The sequence below is a fragment of the Arachis ipaensis genome, chromosome B01, assembly GCF_000816755.2.
Source record: "Arachis ipaensis cultivar K30076 chromosome B01, Araip1.1, whole genome shotgun sequence".
NCBI classification, from domain to species: domain Eukaryota; kingdom Viridiplantae; phylum Streptophyta; class Magnoliopsida; order Fabales; family Fabaceae; genus Arachis; species Arachis ipaensis.
This window is the reverse complement of record NC_029785.2, coordinates 128,843,042-128,863,738: the sequence shown is the minus strand read 5'-3', so window position 1 is coordinate 128,863,738 and position 20,697 is coordinate 128,843,042. Positions and strand designations below refer to the sequence as shown.

General features: G+C 37.8%; 3 protein-coding genes across 3 annotated transcripts; 2 read left to right on the top strand and 1 right to left on the bottom strand.

Annotated features, from left to right (window-relative positions):
- Positions 557 to 1,894, top strand: LOC107613878 (ATP-dependent DNA helicase PIF1-like). The gene has a single exon (XM_016316067.1). The coding sequence runs from the start codon at positions 557 to 559 to the stop codon at positions 1,892 to 1,894; it is 1,338 nt and encodes a 445-aa protein (XP_016171553.1).
- Positions 2,530 to 10,865, bottom strand: LOC107637929 (F-box/LRR-repeat protein 4). Its single transcript, XM_016341169.2, has 7 exons — positions 10,205 to 10,865; positions 9,713 to 10,119; positions 9,162 to 9,347; positions 8,601 to 8,809; positions 3,832 to 3,892; positions 3,497 to 3,647; positions 2,530 to 3,124 (listed from the first exon to the last, which is right to left on the bottom strand). Exons 1-7 carry the CDS (start codon positions 10,700 to 10,702, stop codon positions 2,828 to 2,830), a joined length of 1,809 nt encoding a protein of 602 aa, XP_016196655.1. The 5' UTR covers positions 10,703 to 10,865; the 3' UTR covers positions 2,530 to 2,827.
- On the top strand, positions 18,015 to 19,205 carry LOC107613873. Its single transcript, XM_016316053.1, has 3 exons — positions 18,015 to 18,596; positions 18,684 to 18,909; positions 19,120 to 19,205. The coding sequence occupies exons 1-3, from the start codon at positions 18,015 to 18,017 to the stop codon at positions 19,203 to 19,205; spliced, it is 894 nt and encodes a 297-aa protein (XP_016171539.1).

Genomic DNA, 20,697 nt, shown 5'->3' with positions numbered 1-20,697 from the left:
TTTTTGTTGTGCTGCTATTGTCAAATAACATTGGTAGACCAGCAATTGTATGGCAGCAATGCTGTCATGTACTATCTGAAGATGTACTATACTCACAAAGGAAATGCATGCAATGCGAAGGTTAGACCAAATGCATATGTATTGCCTCTTCTAAACTCATGAAGCATACATCTACTAAGGATAATTATTCTGGTTAGTAACCCCACTAATTCTCATGTGCAGACATACACCTATCTGAGGAACAAATAATGAATATGACGTTAACAAAGATAGAGAAGAAACTACAGGCCAATGGTCGCTCTCTCAAAGAGTATGATCATATGCCTCTACCAACTCTGGATGTTATTGATGGATTAGACGACAGAATGTTGATGGACGAGCTTAACTTTGACTTATCATCTCTAAAGGATGAGTTGTCAATTTGTCATCAAACTTACAGAGCATGAATGAAGCTCAAAGAAAGGCATTTCATATCATAAATAATGCTGTTAACAAGCACGAAGGTGGTTTCTTCTTTGTCTATGGGTATGGTGGGACCGGTAAGACATATCTATAAATGACCCTTTCAGCTGCAATTCGTAGTGAAGGTCATATTGTGCTCAATGTTGCATCAAGTGGCATTGCCTCTCTACTCCTTCCAAATGGGCGTACTGCGCATTCCAGGTTTAAGATACCCTTGGATATAAATGAGGACTCAATATGTTGCATTAAACAAGGAAGTTCATTGGCAAGGTTGGTCTGCAAGGCTAAACTAATCATCTGGGATGAGGCACCAATGTTGAACAAACTTTGTTATGAATTACTGGATAAGTGCTTGTGCGACATACTTAGGTTCGAGTCTTACTACAATGCAGATTTGCCTTTCATGGGGAAGGTTGTCGTCCTAGGTGGAGACTTTAGACAGATACTACCTGTCATTCCAATGGGATCACGTCAAGAAATTGTGCATGCTTCAATAAACTCTTCATATTTGTGGCGCTTCTGCCAGGTCCTTACACTAACAGAAAACATGCGACTAACAATGGGAACGAATGTATCTGAGGTAAGCATGATCAAAGAATTTGCTGACTGGCTACTAAAAATTGGTGATGTGTTGGTAAGGGACTCAACAGAAGGCGAATCAGAGGTGGAGATTCCAAAAGAAATGTTAATACATGATAGTGCAGAGGCATTTCGTGAATTGGTGATATTTGTCTATCCAAAATTGTTGAACAACATTAACCGCATGGAATACTTCAAGGAAAGATCAATTCTTGCTCCCACGTTGGAAGTGGTTAACGAGGTCAATGCATACGTAATGCAACAATTAAGTGGTGAGGAAAAAACTTATCTTAGCTCCGATACATTGTGCTTTGAGGAAGGGAACATGGAATCCGAGTTAGAAACGCTAACCCCAGATGTCCTAAATGCCATTAATTGCTCCGGACTGCCTCCACACCAACTAACATTGAAAGAAGGCGTGCCTGTGATGTTTTTCCGTAATATTGATCAATCAAGTGGGTTATGTAACGGAACAAGGCTACAGGTAAGAAGGCTGGGCACTCATGTAATTGAATGTATGACATTGACTGGAGACAAAACTGGGCAGGTGGTACTAATTCCACGCATGAACATGATATCTAACAACCAGACTCTTCCATTCAGGTTTCAGCGGAGACAGTTTCCCATTATCGTTTCGTTCGCTATGACTATTAATAAGTCACAAGGACAAACGTTAAGCACAGTTAGGTTGTACCTGCCTAGGCCTGTTTTCACTCATGGGCAATTGTACGTTGCTTTGTCACGAGTAAAATCTAAGCAAGGACTGAGAGTTTTGATTCAGAATCATTCATCTGTACTTCCTAATACAACGATAAATATCGTATACAGAGAAGTTTTTCGTAACTTAGCCTAAAATAATCACCATGTTTTTTACAATTTCTCATCCATGAATTATGAATTCAATAAATACAGTGCAATCTATTCTTAATGCTAGTACTTATAAAAAATCAGGTTAAAATTTTATTTTTATAAAACTTTTTAAAGATATATTTCTCCAAATCTAGTATATTGTCTAATAAATTAACCTTCAAATATATGATGTCATTTGCCAATGAGTTATAACTCAAATGACATTGTCTCTCCATACTCACCTAAGAGATTGTGGGTTCGAGTTTTCCTATCTTTAGTAATATACATATATGATGTCATTTCATATAGAAATTAACTTTCATCCACCAAATATTGCCCCAAAAACAACTTTCAATCTCAATGTTTCATGTGAAAGGATCAAATAACTTTGCTTTTAACTCTTTTTACATTTACTCGATCACATAATTTCGTTTGTTAAAATTCAAGCATCTTTTTAAGAAAAAAATATTCTGGAGAATGCTAGATTACCATTTACCAAGGGACCAGTATTTTTGGAGGGAAAAAAACTAGCTAGAGCTGGTTCAAATACAACGAAAAAATTGTGCTCTAACATTTCATGTTCTGGAATTATACTTGATCAGTACCTAAGTTTGCTCGACAAGATTCTTCTATTATGTATTACAGCAACATCAGGATCATATCTCATAAAATCCATTTATATGTATCTAACCATAAATCATGCTACTATCAAAGTATCAATAACATTTATTTCTCTTACCAAGGTTTCTACACTCTTGATACATATCCTGTAAGGGACCAAAGAGCTGCTTAATTTACAACATATGTGCCCATGCATATCCTAGTATTGCCTCCTCTTTTATACTAGAAATAAATTCAGGCTGCAACTTGCCAGCAGCTTTATTAATATATCAGACTGAAAAAAATTCCCAAAGATGCAAATATATACCAAAGGTCTCTAAAGGTCCACACACAAGTAGGCGATGACTGAGCCGGCGCGTCGCTTGGTCCGCTGGCTAACCTTCCACTTTTCAACAAGTACCTTCTTTATGTTGGGACAGCTAGAAACAACCGTGGCTACACCAGCTGAAGTTATACCAGAGCAATAAACCATGTGACATGATTCCAGCATCGTGCAACTTTTCACAAGATGTGCTAGACCAACGTCAGTAATTTGACGGGAGTGTGAAAGTACTATTTCTTTAAGCAAGGGACAGTTTTCTCCCAGCTCAACCATCGCCATATCACCCAACTTCTGCAATTGTGATGAGGAAAAAAATGAATTGAAACGTAAACAAAAAATTGAACAAAAAAAGTACTATATTCATAATGAAATATTCAACTTTCACATAGATATTAAGTGATTATGCAGTGCAGTTGCAGAGTCCACATATATGCCTAAAGCAGGGGTTTGGCATCAAGTATCTCCAAATATACTAAAAAATCTATGCACTACTTAAAAATGTGAATGTAGTTCATCAATGCTATTTTAGGGGAACAACAATGATGGAATCAAGAAAATCTTGGAAAAGACCACGAAAATTAGAAAGCAAATAGTTGAAACATGGAACTTAAAAAAGCTATATGTACTTTCGATATAGAAAGAGAGACAGAGATGAGCACATACCGGCAGCACGCTCACATCTATATAACAGAGTTGAGGGCATCCCCTTGCAATGGCTATCACTCCAGCATCTCCAACTAGGTGGCAACCACTAACATTGAGATACTGAAGGTTACAACCCTCAGATACTGCGATAAGAGCCTCATCCCCAACCCTAGTAATTTAACAAACATGATTAATGTAGACATTCTACACAATAGTACTGATGATATAAGAAAAGAAGTACAGGAGTTATCAACACAATAAAACAACCAGACAAAATTGTTAGTGTAGGTGAAAATGATTTCAAATTTTCAGTGGAAAATGGAGCGATAGATATGTAGTGAGAAAGGTTTTACCTATCACAGAATCGGATGCTAAGATCAGTTAGCAAATTACAATGCTCTCCAACCGCAATGCGTATTTAGAGACCATGAAAACATTGTGGATGTTATCGACATAATTGATGGGAAGTTGACAAAGCTTCTGGCATGGATGCTTGCAAATAGATTGTTCGAATTCGGTAGATCCTTAACGTATAGCCAATTTCCAACCAAGTTTGTATAGAAGGATGATATTTCAATGTGCATGCCGAGGAAGCAAGGATTTTCAGTTGGGAGACTAACACATGTTCCACGTGGGAACGACGATGACTACTATCTGAGGCTGTTACTAAATATACAGAAGGGGTGCCTAAGTTTTGTTGATTTACGCACTGTTGATGGTGTTCTATATGACACATTTAAGGAAGCCTGTTATGCACTGGGGTTGCTGCAAGACGACAAAGATTTCATTGATGCATTACTAGAGGCAAGCACATGGGCGTTTGCAAACTATCTTTGAGACCTTTTTGTTGTGCTGCTATTGTCAAATAACATTGGTAGACCAGCAATTGTATGGCAGCAATGCTGTCATGTACTATCTGAAGATGTACTATACTCACAAAGGAAATGCATGCAATGCGAAGGTTAGACCAAATGCATATGTATTGCCTCTTCTAAACTCATGAAGCATACATCTACTAAGGATAATTATTCTGGTTAGTAACCCCACTAATTCTCATGTGCAGACATACACCTATCTGAGGAACAAATAATGAATATGACGTTAACAAAGATAGAGAAGAAACTACAGGCCAATGGTCGCTCTCTCAAAGAGTATGATCATATGCCTCTACCAACTCTGGATGTTATTGATGGATTAGACGACAGAATGTTGATGGACGAGCTTAACTTTGACTTATCATCTCTAAAGGATGAGTTGTCAATTTGTCATCAAACTTACAGAGCATGAATGAAGCTCAAAGAAAGGCATTTCATATCATAAATAATGCTGTTAACAAGCACGAAGGTGGTTTCTTCTTTGTCTATGGGTATGGTGGGACCGGTAAGACATATCTATAAATGACCCTTTCAGCTGCAATTCGTAGTGAAGGTCATATTGTGCTCAATGTTGCATCAAGTGGCATTGCCTCTCTACTCCTTCCAAATGGGCGTACTGCGCATTCCAGGTTTAAGATACCCTTGGATATAAATGAGGACTCAATATGTTGCATTAAACAAGGAAGTTCATTGGCAAGGTTGGTCTGCAAGGCTAAACTAATCATCTGGGATGAGGCACCAATGTTGAACAAACTTTGTTATGAATTACTGGATAAGTGCTTGTGCGACATACTTAGGTTCGAGTCTTACTACAATGCAGATTTGCCTTTCATGGGGAAGGTTGTCGTCCTAGGTGGAGACTTTAGACAGATACTACCTGTCATTCCAATGGGATCACGTCAAGAAATTGTGCATGCTTCAATAAACTCTTCATATTTGTGGCGCTTCTGCCAGGTCCTTACACTAACAGAAAACATGCGACTAACAATGGGAACGAATGTATCTGAGGTAAGCATGATCAAAGAATTTGCTGACTGGCTACTAAAAATTGGTGATGTGTTGGTAAGGGACTCAACAGAAGGCGAATCAGAGGTGGAGATTCCAAAAGAAATGTTAATACATGATAGTGCAGAGGCATTTCGTGAATTGGTGATATTTGTCTATCCAAAATTGTTGAACAACATTAACCGCATGGAATACTTCAAGGAAAGATCAATTCTTGCTCCCACGTTGGAAGTGGTTAACGAGGTCAATGCATACGTAATGCAACAATTAAGTGGTGAGGAAAAAACTTATCTTAGCTCCGATACATTGTGCTTTGAGGAAGGGAACATGGAATCCGAGTTAGAAACGCTAACCCCAGATGTCCTAAATGCCATTAATTGCTCCGGACTGCCTCCACACCAACTAACATTGAAAGAAGGCGTGCCTGTGATGTTTTTCCGTAATATTGATCAATCAAGTGGGTTATGTAACGGAACAAGGCTACAGGTAAGAAGGCTGGGCACTCATGTAATTGAATGTATGACATTGACTGGAGACAAAACTGGGCAGGTGGTACTAATTCCACGCATGAACATGATATCTAACAACCAGACTCTTCCATTCAGGTTTCAGCGGAGACAGTTTCCCATTATCGTTTCGTTCGCTATGACTATTAATAAGTCACAAGGACAAACGTTAAGCACAGTTAGGTTGTACCTGCCTAGGCCTGTTTTCACTCATGGGCAATTGTACGTTGCTTTGTCACGAGTAAAATCTAAGCAAGGACTGAGAGTTTTGATTCAGAATCATTCATCTGTACTTCCTAATACAACGATAAATATCGTATACAGAGAAGTTTTTCGTAACTTAGCCTAAAATAATCACCATGTTTTTTACAATTTCTCATCCATGAATTATGAATTCAATAAATACAGTGCAATCTATTCTTAATGCTAGTACTTATAAAAAATCAGGTTAAAATTTTATTTTTATAAAACTTTTTAAAGATATATTTCTCCAAATCTAGTATATTGTCTAATAAATTAACCTTCAAATATATGATGTCATTTGCCAATGAGTTATAACTCAAATGACATTGTCTCTCCATACTCACCTAAGAGATTGTGGGTTCGAGTTTTCCTATCTTTAGTAATATACATATATGATGTCATTTCATATAGAAATTAACTTTCATCCACCAAATATTGCCCCAAAAACAACTTTCAATCTCAATGTTTCATGTGAAAGGATCAAATAACTTTGCTTTTAACTCTTTTTACATTTACTCGATCACATAATTTCGTTTGTTAAAATTCAAGCATCTTTTTAAGAAAAAAATATTCTGGAGAATGCTAGATTACCATTTACCAAGGGACCAGTATTTTTGGAGGGAAAAAAACTAGCTAGAGCTGGTTCAAATACAACGAAAAAATTGTGCTCTAACATTTCATGTTCTGGAATTATACTTGATCAGTACCTAAGTTTGCTCGACAAGATTCTTCTATTATGTATTACAGCAACATCAGGATCATATCTCATAAAATCCATTTATATGTATCTAACCATAAATCATGCTACTATCAAAGTATCAATAACATTTATTTCTCTTACCAAGGTTTCTACACTCTTGATACATATCCTGTAAGGGACCAAAGAGCTGCTTAATTTACAACATATGTGCCCATGCATATCCTAGTATTGCCTCCTCTTTTATACTAGAAATAAATTCAGGCTGCAACTTGCCAGCAGCTTTATTAATATATCAGACTGAAAAAAATTCCCAAAGATGCAAATATATACCAAAGGTCTCTAAAGGTCCACACACAAGTAGGCGATGACTGAGCCGGCGCGTCGCTTGGTCCGCTGGCTAACCTTCCACTTTTCAACAAGTACCTTCTTTATGTTGGGACAGCTAGAAACAACCGTGGCTACACCAGCTGAAGTTATACCAGAGCAATAAACCATGTGACATGATTCCAGCATCGTGCAACTTTTCACAAGATGTGCTAGACCAACGTCAGTAATTTGACGGGAGTGTGAAAGTACTATTTCTTTAAGCAAGGGACAGTTTTCTCCCAGCTCAACCATCGCCATATCACCCAACTTCTGCAATTGTGATGAGGAAAAAAATGAATTGAAACGTAAACAAAAAATTGAACAAAAAAAGTACTATATTCATAATGAAATATTCAACTTTCACATAGATATTAAGTGATTATGCAGTGCAGTTGCAGAGTCCACATATATGCCTAAAGCAGGGGTTTGGCATCAAGTATCTCCAAATATACTAAAAAATCTATGCACTACTTAAAAATGTGAATGTAGTTCATCAATGCTATTTTAGGGGAACAACAATGATGGAATCAAGAAAATCTTGGAAAAGACCACGAAAATTAGAAAGCAAATAGTTGAAACATGGAACTTAAAAAAGCTATATGTACTTTCGATATAGAAAGAGAGACAGAGATGAGCACATACCGGCAGCACGCTCACATCTATATAACAGAGTTGAGGGCATCCCCTTGCAATGGCTATCACTCCAGCATCTCCAACTAGGTGGCAACCACTAACATTGAGATACTGAAGGTTACAACCCTCAGATACTGCGATAAGAGCCTCATCCCCAACCCTAGTCAAACATGAAACATGATTAATGTAGACATTCTACACAATAGTACTGATGATATAAGAAAAGAAGTACAGGAGTTATCAACACAATAAAAACAAAATTGTAAATTGTTAGTGTAGGTGAAAATGATTTCAAATTTTCAGTGGAAAATGGAGCGATAGATATGTAGTGAGAAAGGTTTTACCTATCAGGTGAGGAGAGAGAGAGAGAGAGAAATAAACAAACATATAAGATTTCTTTGATAAAACTCATAAAAGTTTAATTCGTTCAACAGAAGTTATTTGGGACTGACATTCATGACCAAATACTACCTCTCAAAATGCTTCTCCTATATCCCTCATTTTCTCTTAGGAGGAAAAATAGAAGTAAATCATTACATGTGAATAAACTCATCGAAATGTGCAAAGTTTAACCATATAATAACCTAGACGAGGACCTGTAGTTAATAATGAGTAAAAATGAATTAGAACATGGTAAACCTTATTAGCCTACAAATAAAGTAACAAGGTATATCATGGTGTTTAAAATTTACAATGGCAGGGTCAGACTTTTCTTATCTAGTGGAATTGGTTATAACCATGTATGGAGAACCCAAAAAAATAATCCCATCCATGCCAGATTTAAAAATCTACATCTCGAAGACAGATTACCTCATAACATCGACGAATATGAAGTTTCTTTAAACTCCTGCAGCCCTTAGCAATACTACAAATGGCTTCATCTCCAATGCCCGAGCAATCCACCAAGTGAAGAGCTTGCAAGAATTTGCAACCCTGTCCAACCTTAAGAAGGCCAACATTGCCAATTCTTTGGCAGTAAAGCAATGCTAACTCAGTGAGATGCCTGTGCATTTTGAAAGCTGGATTAACATCACAGATTAAGGATCAATTCTACTAATTTTACCAAATTTTTTCTAACTTGTGCCATCAAGTATACTATAATGCCAACATCATGAACTAACATTCATATACATATGAGAGGTCCACACCATGGTTACATCTGTCAGAAAGAAGGATGGGCAATAAGTTTAATTGAGTGAAGTGAAAAAAAGATTGATAGAAAAAAAAAAGCACAAAATCCCCCAGTCAGACAATTTTTCAAAGATTATAGCATTCTGGTTAAACAACACATGCATATTATTTAGAACATTTCATACATAAATTATGTCAAGGAAAAAAATAAAATAAAAAATTACTTGCAAGATTTCCCAATGGATTCTAGTCCAATGGTTCCAATGTTGTGGCATCCATTGACTTCAAGATGTGTAAGCTCCTTGCAGCCAGTAGCAATTGCTTCCAAACCCTTGTCAGTTAGGTAATAACAATCAATTAAAGTCAAATTCTTCAACTTCTTACATCCTTTCCCAATGGCACGCAAGCCCCTGAATGTTAAGACATGATCATAAGGAGGATGCATAACTATTGATCAGATCCATCACCCATGCAAGAAGAGATTATGGACACATGCAGAACAAGTCCTAAGTTTATCAACACAAAATAGACAAGAAGAAAATTGCTACAATGGAGCTCCTCAGTTCCCTTATTCTAAATTATCAACTACAAAACTTTAATCAATTCATAAATCAGGAAAGGAATTTTCCAACATGGAGTAAGCCTTGGAGTAACTCATGGTATATAATACCGACGTAACAAAATGGAGTCAATAAAAAAATGAAGCAAAATCCGGGAGAAAAAAAAAAATACAAGGCCAAAAATAACGAAGAAAATTTCCAAGAGAGGCGCTCACTTATCAGTAAATCTCTGAAAACTATATAGTGCCAATAACTCGAGGGACAAACAAGCAGCGCCTACAGACTTCAATGCATCATCTGTTAGATTAACACATTGCAGCTTTAGAACTTTCAAATGGGGACATCCTTGAGCCACAGCAAGCACCCCTTTATCGTGTATGTACTCGGAATCCAATGTCAACGTCTCAAGTGATCTGCAATATGATCCTACAGCTTCCATGGAGACATCAGTTATCTTGGCACAAGCTGCCACACCAAGAGATTTCATGGATTTCCCCACACCCAATGCAAATTCAGTGAAACCGCTATCGGTCAAGCCTTCGCAGAATCGAAGATTCAAGTCTTCAAGTTGCTTGCAACACTGTCCAATGGCAGCCAGACCTTGATCTCCAATAAAACAACCCTAAAAAATCCTCAGCAAATTATAAACTGCATTGATATTTGATAAGGGGAATCTTGAATTGAAGAAAAACAGGGTGAGAAATTACCTGCAAGTCCAACGATTTTAAGAAGGTGCATTTGTAAGCAAGGGATTTCAAACCGTCGCTAGAGACGTTAGAACACCAGATCAAGCTCAAGCGCTCGAGCCTAGGAAGGCCTTCGCCAAGAGCAGCCAAGCCGGCATCGGATAAACAGAGCGAATCGGGATTGGTCTCGGCGGAGGAGGTGTTGTCGGCAACGCAATGCACCTTGAGAGAGCGCCTTCTAGCGGGAACGGGAAGAGAGAGGGGAAGGGGAATGGAGAGACGCTCGTCGATGTGGAGGTTGCGGAGATTGGAGAAGCGGGAGGGGAGGAGGTGGAGGAAGATGTCAGGGGAGGCGGAGGCGCCGATTCGGAGGCTGGAGCGGGAGAGGCGCTCAAGGCGAAGCCAGCGGCGGCAGACGAGGGAGCATGCGTCGCGGCTGGATTTGGTGGCGAGGTGGCCGAAGATCTCGACCATCAATTCATCGGGGAGGAAGGTGTTTATCAAATCGTGGCCTCTCATCTTTCCTCAGTGCTCAGTTCAATTCAATTGGGTTCTATCCTATAATACTTAATACACAATGAATGAAACGTGTTACATTTACCGAATACCTATCACTCTCATCTCTGATCTTACGGTTACGGCAAAAGCGAAGAGAGAGAAGAAGCGGTGCCGTTTTAGACTTAAGACTGTGCCAAAAGCCGAAAGCGGTTGGGTTGGTTGCTTTATTCATACTGTGTTTTTGTCGGATTCCATTTTTTAGACCCGAATTCATACTGGGCTGTTATATGGTCCATTCAAATGTAAAGCCTGTTTCCGAAAATATGACATTTGTTGGATAAATCCACTATATCAATCTTTCTAAAATTTTTTATAATATTTTGTTATTTAGTAAGATCTCAAGCTAGCTAGTAATTTAAAATTTTTCATGCAATAGTTTCTCTTTCTCTCCGTACAGTGACCCTTTTTCTCGTTTCCTTGTGTGATTCTATTGTCATCTCCGATGAGGGGAGGCTTTACTACGGGGGACACTCCCGCGCTCATGAGCCAAACTTGTCCAAAAGAATGAAGAAGGTCCAAATAGGAGGAGAGGTGCACACCTTTACAGGCACAGAATCACCAGTTCCAAAGGAGGAAGAATGGATGCGAGATAATCCTGGGTGTATGGTTCAACCTAAACTCCCAGCCAAGTCTTTCAGTGACATGGCTAGAAGAAAAAGAGTACCAATGACAATGGAAGAGGATGATAGTTTCTCTGAATCGGAGGAAAAATTGACAGAGAAGAGTAATGGAGAGCGAAAAGTAAATAGAAAATAGAACAAGGTAAGAGATGACAAAGACCAGAAACCAAACGTAAGGGTAGAAAAAGTTGCTGGCATTTACAACATTGTTATAAATGAAGCAGTCATGAAGTCTTTAAGGAACCCGTGGTGGGAATGTTTGATTGTTAAACTTTTAGGTCGTCGTATCTCCCTAGCGGTACTGACGAGGAAGCTTGAGGCATTGTGGAGCAAGATGGGAAGCATCGACGTCATCGATATTGGAAACGATTTCTTTATCGTCAGGTTCTTTTCATAGGAGGACCTAGACTTTGCCTTAATAGGAGGACCATGGACGATTTTTTATCATTATCTCTCCATTCGCTTTTAGCAACCTGATTTCAATCTATTAGAGGCAACCATTGACACGATAGCGGCATGGGTAAGACTACCTGGCCTGGCTATTGAGTATTACAATGAGGACATATTAAAAAGAATTGAAAACATAGTGGGGAGAACCATGAGAGTGGACACTCATACTGCAGAAAAATGCAGAGGTAAATTTGCATGACTGTGTGTGAAATTGAACCTGACTGAACCTCTAGTTTCACAATATTCAATTAATGGAATAAAATATGGAGTTGAATATGAAGAACTCCATTGTATATGTTTTAACTGTGGAATGGCAGGATATGAAAAATTCAACTGTCCGATGTTACAAAAAGCGGCTGAAACGAACGGAATAATAGCAGCACAGCTACTGGTGCAGTAGAGGAAAGACAAGAGGAGAATCAGAAGAGTCAAAGTCAAGAAAGGGGTAATATTGTCATTACAAAAAATGAAAAGGGCAAAAAAGTTATCCAACATGATAATGACACCTACGGACCTTGGATGCTGGTCCAGCGTCCTATGCGTGGCAAGAAGGTGGGCAAAATGGGAGCTAGTACAAGCAATGCAGGTGGTAATGCGCTAAATGCAAAAGATACTGCCATGACAGTGCCAGGTACAAGGTTCTTGATCCTTCAACAAGAAGAGAATGATGTCTTGCAAAACAATCCTGAGAGACTACCCAATTATGTGGAAAAGGAGAATATTGTTTGTTTATCACAATCTCAACCATCTTCTAGAACCCGCCCGAACTCCCCACAAAAGACAACCCAACCCAAAGCTTTACCTGCCCAAAACCAAACCTCAAAACAAGCCCAGAATGCATCTCTAGCCCAAAATCCAAAAATGACACCACAACAGACTCTACCTTTGTGTGATGTTCTAACCCAGCCTAACTTTGCTCCTACACATAACCCCGTTCCTAACTAGACTACCTCCAACCCAACTATGAAACAACTAACATGACCAAGACAATGACTATGTTCCTACCAACCCTTCCCTCTTGAACCATTCAACCCTTCCACACCATCATAGTGTAAATTGGCAAGTGTCTCAATATACTTCCCAAGACACGGCAATGAAAGACACTTTTGTACCAGAATCAGCTCTGTTGGATGACAAAAATGAGGACCAGGAACCCAAACCACTTGACTTCAGTTCTGTTGGGACAGATGTTATGCTTGAAGCTATCAATAATTATGAAGAAGATGTACGACTGAAACTCCCTCAAATAATAGACGAACCCATGGTGAATGGAAATATGGAATGTGAGACAAGCCCCGCTCTTCAAGAGAAGGAAAGTGATGCTATAGCCTCCAAGGGGGACAATGCCTAGTATGTTCCTTTTAGCGTTCTGTTGCTTCCTGATAAAGGAAGTTTGATGCTGTCTTGATAGATATTATAATTGTTATTGCGAGAATTGTAGGGGAGAAGCTAGCTCAGCTTTTAGCCACTCCCTTAGAGAATTGGTTCGACAAAGAAATTCCGATTTGTTAATTTTGCTAAAAACCCATTGTAGTGGTGAACAGTTCCAAAAGGTGATTAAAAGTTTTGGTTTTAGTCATAGCCATGTTGAGGAAGCAAGAGGATTCAGTGGAGGTATATGGTTGCTATGGAGAAATCCTAACATAAAGATTGAAGTTATGATGTCAACACCTCAGTTCGTGCATTGCAGAATTGTTCACGATAACAAGAGTTGGATTATGTCAGCAATATATGCTAGCCCACAACCGAATGCAAGAGAGGAGCTATAGAGAAAATTGACAAGAATAGCAACGAGTATGAATGAGGATTGACTGCTTCTGGGAGGCTTCAATGAAATTGCTTGTCCATCAGAAAAGAAAGGAGGGGGACAAAATGATACCCAGGCGTGCCGAAAATTTGCAAACTGGATCAACAACTGTTTCCTAATAGACCTGAGACATGTAGGGACTAAGTATACTTGGAGGGACCCTAAGTGGGAAGGGCGGGAAAGAGACTTCAAGAGACTTGATCGTGCACTAGCTAATGCTCCTTGGAGAACTAGCTACCCTAAAGCAAGAGTTGACGTACTTACAAGAATTCAGTCTGACCACCATCCCATTATGGTTTCTCTGGAACCTCCCAAAAGTAGAACTAGTAATAGACCATTTAGATATGAGGCCATGTGAAGGCTACATCCAAAATTCCCAGAGTTCATACAAGAAAGATGGGGAAATAAGGAAAATTTACTTGAAGCCTTGGAATCTCTCAAGGATGATCTCAAAGTGTGAAATAGAGAGGTTTTTGGCCATGTAAGAAGGCAAAAACATAGAATTATGAATAGAATTGGAGGGATACAAAGAGCTAGTGACTATGGTCGCAATCCCTTCTTGGAGGAGCTGGAAAAGGAGTTAACCAAGGAGTTAGAGGATATCCTTGATAGAGAAGAAACTCTATGGAGACAAAAATCAAGAGATGATTGGGTGGTAAAAGGTGATAGAAATACACGCTATTTCCATACCAAAACAATTATTAGACGGAGAAGAAATAAGATCTTGAAGTTAAGAAAACAGAATGGAGAGTGGATAGAGGAACCAGGTGAATTGTTGGAACATGCCGTTAATTTCTTCAAAGATTTGTACTCAGAGGAGAACCATAACCTCCCCCCTCTTCATTCCAATACCTTGTACCCACCTCTTGATGAGGACATTGGCAAGACGCTAAGCTGCACCCCACACACTGAAGAAATCAAAAGAGCTATCTTTGACATAGGGTCGTGAAAAGCACCGGGAACAGATGGGTTTCCAGCCTTGTTTTTTAAGGAAAACTAGTGTATGTTCTCGTATCCTGTACGGAGTAATACATAAAATTATATAAATTTTTTTTAAATTTAAATAAAAAATATATATAGTAATTATTATTATAAATATTTTATAACTTAAAAGTATTAAAAATAATTAATATTTGTTTTAATCAATTTGGATTGGTTGAATGATCATCTTATTTGTCCGGTTAAGCAAATATTTGGAGTTCGAATCTCGTCTTGTGTGTATAAATAATCCATTAGTTAGCGACAGACTCTTAATAAATAGAGCATCAATATGTGGTGGATTAGTCGTCCTCGACTTGCTGAGTTAGGAATTCGTAAAAAAAATTGTATTTTTTTTTTATCAAAGTTATGTAATTTCATTACTGAAAATTGGTCCAATTTGGACTACAGACAGAAATTGTAATAAAGAGAATAGGAAGTTCCAACTTTAATAAAATGACTTAAACATAAGGAAACTAAAGAGGTAAAGTAAAAACTTAAGGGTCTCATCTTCGCTCACATACACTTCTTCTGGCCATCTCCACCATAGTTCTTAAAGGGGTGATTTTAATTTTTACCTTCAAATATCCAGGCGTTTCTTGCTAACCAGATTTTCCATAAGAGGTTTGCTGCTACTGCCCTTTTTTCAATCGAATTTTCTTCCATTCTCAGTTCTTCTTCCAACTGAATTCACCACTTCTATGGTTCTCGAGCTTAAATCTGCCATGGTAAATTTGAACATTTCCAAGCTTTAGTCACATTTGGGCACTCCCAGAAACGATGAAAAAATGCTTTTTTGTGACCGATTGCATTTTGGGCACCAGAGTTCGATGGATTGTATTCGGGCGTTCAACCTTTCTTTCACAAGGAGTCCTCCATGCATCAGGTTCCAGAGCAAATTTTTTATTTTCGGTTGACAATTAATTTTTCATATGCTCCTCCATAAGAAAAAAAAATGTATTTGTCTTTAAAATAGATTAATTTTTCATTAATAGCAATACTTATGGACTTTTGTCTTTGTTGTAATTTACTTGGGACAATTTTATTCGTTGGTATCATATTCATTTTTGAAGTCAAAACAATATAATCAACATTGTTACTCGTCAAAACTTCACATTTTATGAAATAATTTTTAAATTTTCAAATTCATAAACTTATATCATTATAAAAGTTATTAGATCGATTAATAGTTCTTGGTAATATGGTGTACCGAAATACCATCGTTGAGTATTAGTTAGTGTGAAGAGAAACCAATAATAACTTTTGTTATTCAATATATAATTTATTCTATTAAAAAATAAATTAATATTTCCTAAACTTGTAAATATATTTTTTTCTAATTTCTTACACCATTATTTACCATTAAAAAATAGTAAATGATCATACTATCCTACAATATATACGATGTACAAAGTAATTTCTTATCTTGAAATTAATTCTGGTTAGCGAGATAAAATTTAAAATATTTTTTTATTTTCTTACTCAAATTTAAATTTAAATTTAGAATTGATAGATGATGACTTAAATTACTTATTTTGTATGTTAAATTTATTAAATATTAAGATGAAAAAATTGTTGAATAAATTATATAAATAGTCATTATAGAAAAGAAAAAAATTATATATCATATATAATAATCCTTGATATATGTATAGTGTCATGTATATATTAAGATTATCTATTTTAATTATGTGAGTAATTATTGTTATTTTTATTTTTTCGTTACATTAGAAAATAATATTTAAAGCTAAAAAAGCGATAATTAATTTTTTTAATTTGAATAAAAATGTCTTGTAAATATATCCAACTTTTATATATACTAAGTGTTATAATGTTAAATAGTTTAGTATTTACTATAACAATGACTCAAAATATTAATCCAATATATATTTGGGGCTGATTTTTATGGTAATCAAAAGTATGAGTGTGTAGTCATCTATTATGGGGTATGGGTGTGCTTCACCATAATGTGGGGCAGCTTTATGTGACATTAGACAGGAGCAATTCGGACCATACGAATTGCTATGAATAAAATATATGGTGCAAATCGGATGGTCTGATTTGCTAGGAGGGAAAATTTGAATTTCGGATGGTGCAATTCGGACCGTCCGTTTTGTTTTTTTTTAATAAATAGGAAAATCAAATCGTAGGGTCCGATTTGATTATTATAAGAATTTTTTGAACGAGTTTGAATAACTCGTAGGGTCCGATCTGTGGGGTTATATGTATATAAAAATGTGTAACTCATAGATAAGGCAGAGAGCGTCTTCTTCCCCACACCATGTGTTCTTCTGTGTTTTTATACTTCTTCTGGTTCTTTTTTCTTTCTTATGAGGTTAAAAAAATTTGATTGTGAGGGTTCTATTTTTGTTTAGGTTGTTGAGGAAAATGGATGATAGAGTTCTTTTAAGAGTATATTATTTTGGTCAGATTTTGTTAGAAACATCTGAAGGAGTAAAATTTATTTGTGAAAATCCATTAGATGTTGTTATTCCCTTCACAATCTCATTTGAAGAGCTGAAAGGTGTCATATATGAGAAGATAGATTCTGCGATGTCAAGGAAGATATCATGTATTTTATACAGATATCCCATCACAGTATTTGGTGGATTCGTTCAATTTCAAACCAAATATATAACCGATGAAGCGAGTATGCAAGAGATGTTTTCAATGTATATTGAAATTCGTGGCCAGATGTCGTTCATCGAGCTGTACATTGAATTCGAACAATCTGAGGCCGACCGAAATATTATACGAGAAGATTACAATAGTGACAGTGAGGAAGAGTTCGAAAGCAATTATGAAGTTGTGGATCCAAATGGAGATGAAGATCAAGGTGATGGCACCACGGCTCCAAATGTGACAGACGTGGCAAATGCACTGGCAAATGAAGTGCCGTTCGAGGAGCCATCTTTCATGCGAGTGTTGGATTTGGAAGCCATGCATGCTCCGAAGTTTCTAGATTACATGAGCGCCAGTACGTAATTGCCTATTATTATAAGACGGATTAGAATTCCGTAATAAATTATATTGAGTGATGGAGCAAATAGTTAAGTGACATGTGAAAGTATATTTAATTAGCATTTGTTTATGTGTTGAATAAGTTAAGTGTAGGATAATAATATTGTATGTTAGTTATTAATGGAGCAAATAGTTAAGTGACATGTGAGAATATATTCAATTAGCATTTGTGCAGGTGTTTATGTAGTTAAATGTAGGGCAATAAAAATTTTTGGTTAGTCATTGATGTAGTTAAATATTAATTACTGTTTGTTAAACAATATTTATTTATGTATTTATGTATTTTATTTATTATTTTGTTAAGATTGAGATAATAACCTGATGTAGAGTTTAATAATATGACCATAGATGTATTGAGTGTTTGACTTACCTTTAATTTCGGTTATTAAATTTTCGTATGGCTGCCGTCATGGCAGAAGTCCCTCTTGTTGCAGATGGTGAATTTGCTGTGGGGATGAAATTCAGTTCAAGGGAAGCTGTTATTAAGGTGATGAAAGAGTATGCCATCCGGAGAAGTGTAGACTATCAGGTGTATGAGTCAGAGCCGATGACCTTTTATGCCAAGTGTACACAGTATAGGGAGGAGTGTGATTGGCTTATCGGGGTTAGCATGATCAGCAGAAAGTACTGTTGGGTTATTAGGAGGTTTAATGGTAGTCACACCTGTACCAGAGCCACCATTTCTCAGGATCATTCGAAGCTGGATTCTAACACAATTGCAGAAGCAATAAAGCCATTGGTTGAGGCTGACCCCTCCTTAAAGATAAAATCAGTTATTGCAGAAGTGCAATCGAAGTTCAATTACACCGTCAGTTATCGGAAAGTATGGTTGGCTAAGCAAAAGTCAGTAGAAAAAATATTTGGAGGTTGGGAAGTATTGTACGAAGCTTTGCCGATTTGGTTTGAGGCCATGTGTCATAAGGAGCCATCAGCTATCGTCCATTTTGAGACTATGCCTACATACCAAGGCGATGACTTGGTAAATGATATCCGGGTGTTGCATCGAGTCTTTTGGAGTTATTACCCATGCATTAGAACATTTAGACATTGTAAGCCAGTTGTCTAGGTGGATGGGACTCACTTGTACGGAAAGTATAAGGGTTATTTGTTAGTGGCAGTATCACAGGATGATAACAACAATATCGTCCCAATTGCATTTGCTATTGTGGAGGGAGAGACTTCTGATGCGTGGCACTTTTTCCTTAGTAGCCTGCGACAACATGTTGTGACTCGGGATGGTGTGGGGCTGATATCCGACCGACACGAATCCATCAATGCAGCTGTGGCTCGCAGTAATGGAGCATGATCACCTCCTCGAGCTTTCCATATGTTTTGCATCAAGCATATAGAGTCAAATTTCCTGAGAAAATTCAAGGCACCGTACCTGCAAAAACTTGTCGTTAATATAGGTAAATTGTGTATTTCAAAGTTTGTTATCAACAGGGATACCTTCAATAAGTGTTTCGTAACCCATTTCTTTTTTATTGGTCGCCATTATGCAGGGTATTTGAGGACGGTGCATGAGTACGAAGTGCGTTATCAGCGGTTACGAGAACGGGGCGAGACTTACACTAACTGGTTAAATTGAATCCCCCGGGAACAGTATGCATTAGCATTTGATGGTGGCTACCGATGGGGTCACATGACGACGAATTTAGTAGAATGCATCAACTCAGTCTTGAAGGGTGCACGCAATCTCCCCATCACTGCACTTGTCAAAGCAACATTCTACAGGCTTAATGAGTTGTTCACTAGAAAAAGATCTGAGGCGGAGGCTCGAATTAGTGCTGGTCATATTTTTTCTGAACTTGTGACCTCAAAATTGCATGCAAACCAACTTGCATCAGGGAACATTCAGGTTAATTGCTTCGACAGGCAGAATGAGGTCTTTAAAGTGCGTGAGATGCCAAGTGGGTTGGAGTATGTCGTTGACCTTCGTCGGCACTGATGTGACTGTGGTGAGTTCCAGGTGGACCGGATTCCGTGTCGGCATGTGTTTGCATGTTGTGCAAATCAAAGACTGGATTGGCAAGTGTACGTTCATGATGTGTATAAGATGGACCAAGTTCGACGGGTTTACCGAGCTAGGTTTAGGCCACTGGGGAATCCAACTACGTGGCCTGCATACAACGGGCCGCGATTCGTACCGAATCCGTACCTCCGACGCGTAACGAAAGGTCGCCCCAGGATGACGCGCTTCTTGAATGAGATGGACACGCGAAATTGGTGCAAACACTCCGCCTCTACATTCTGACCTTCTCGGTGCAGCCCCAAATTGGTGCAAACACTCCGCCTCTAAAGTTTCAACACTGCTGATAGTCATCCCTGTGACTGGAAGACCGTCCGTCGGAAGACCAAGAATCATAGCCACATCTTCGAGTGTCACAGCATATTCACCAATCGGTAGGTAAAAGGTATGTGTGTCTGGATGCCACTGTTCAACTAAAACATTTACGAGTGCTTTCTGACACTGGACTATTCCAATTTGAGATGCAAGATAAAAACCAGTAAAACGTAAATGCTCCTCCACCCTATCATCGTACCGATCCGGAGGGACAGGGTGATCACACGTCAACATCCGTAAACTCTACAAAAACATAAATTATAATAAGAAAAACTAGAACAACCAATATTATCAACAAATCATTACTACTAAATACAACAACATACTTAACTCAATTAAAAACGTAACGGTTGTTGATAATGGTGGTGGAGTGGCAGTTGGTGGAGGATAACGATGATGATGTTGATTTTCTGAGTTTTGGTTGGTGTGATGCAGATGGTGATGGAGTGGTAGTGGGTGGGGGGTCGTGTTGGTGTTGGTGGTGGTGGAGGAGGTAATTATATTGATAGTGGTGAGGGTATTTTTGTCCAAAAACAATTAAAAGGACGATTTTAATACAAAAAAAAAACGTTAAGGACGATTTTAAATCCAAAATTAGAAGAGGGACGAAATCGATTCTGGTACAAAACTTTAGGGACCAAAATCATACTTACCCCTAATAATAATAATAATATCACCGTCATTGGCCCTAAATTTAAACCACTAACAACCTATGATTAAATTAATAATAATAATA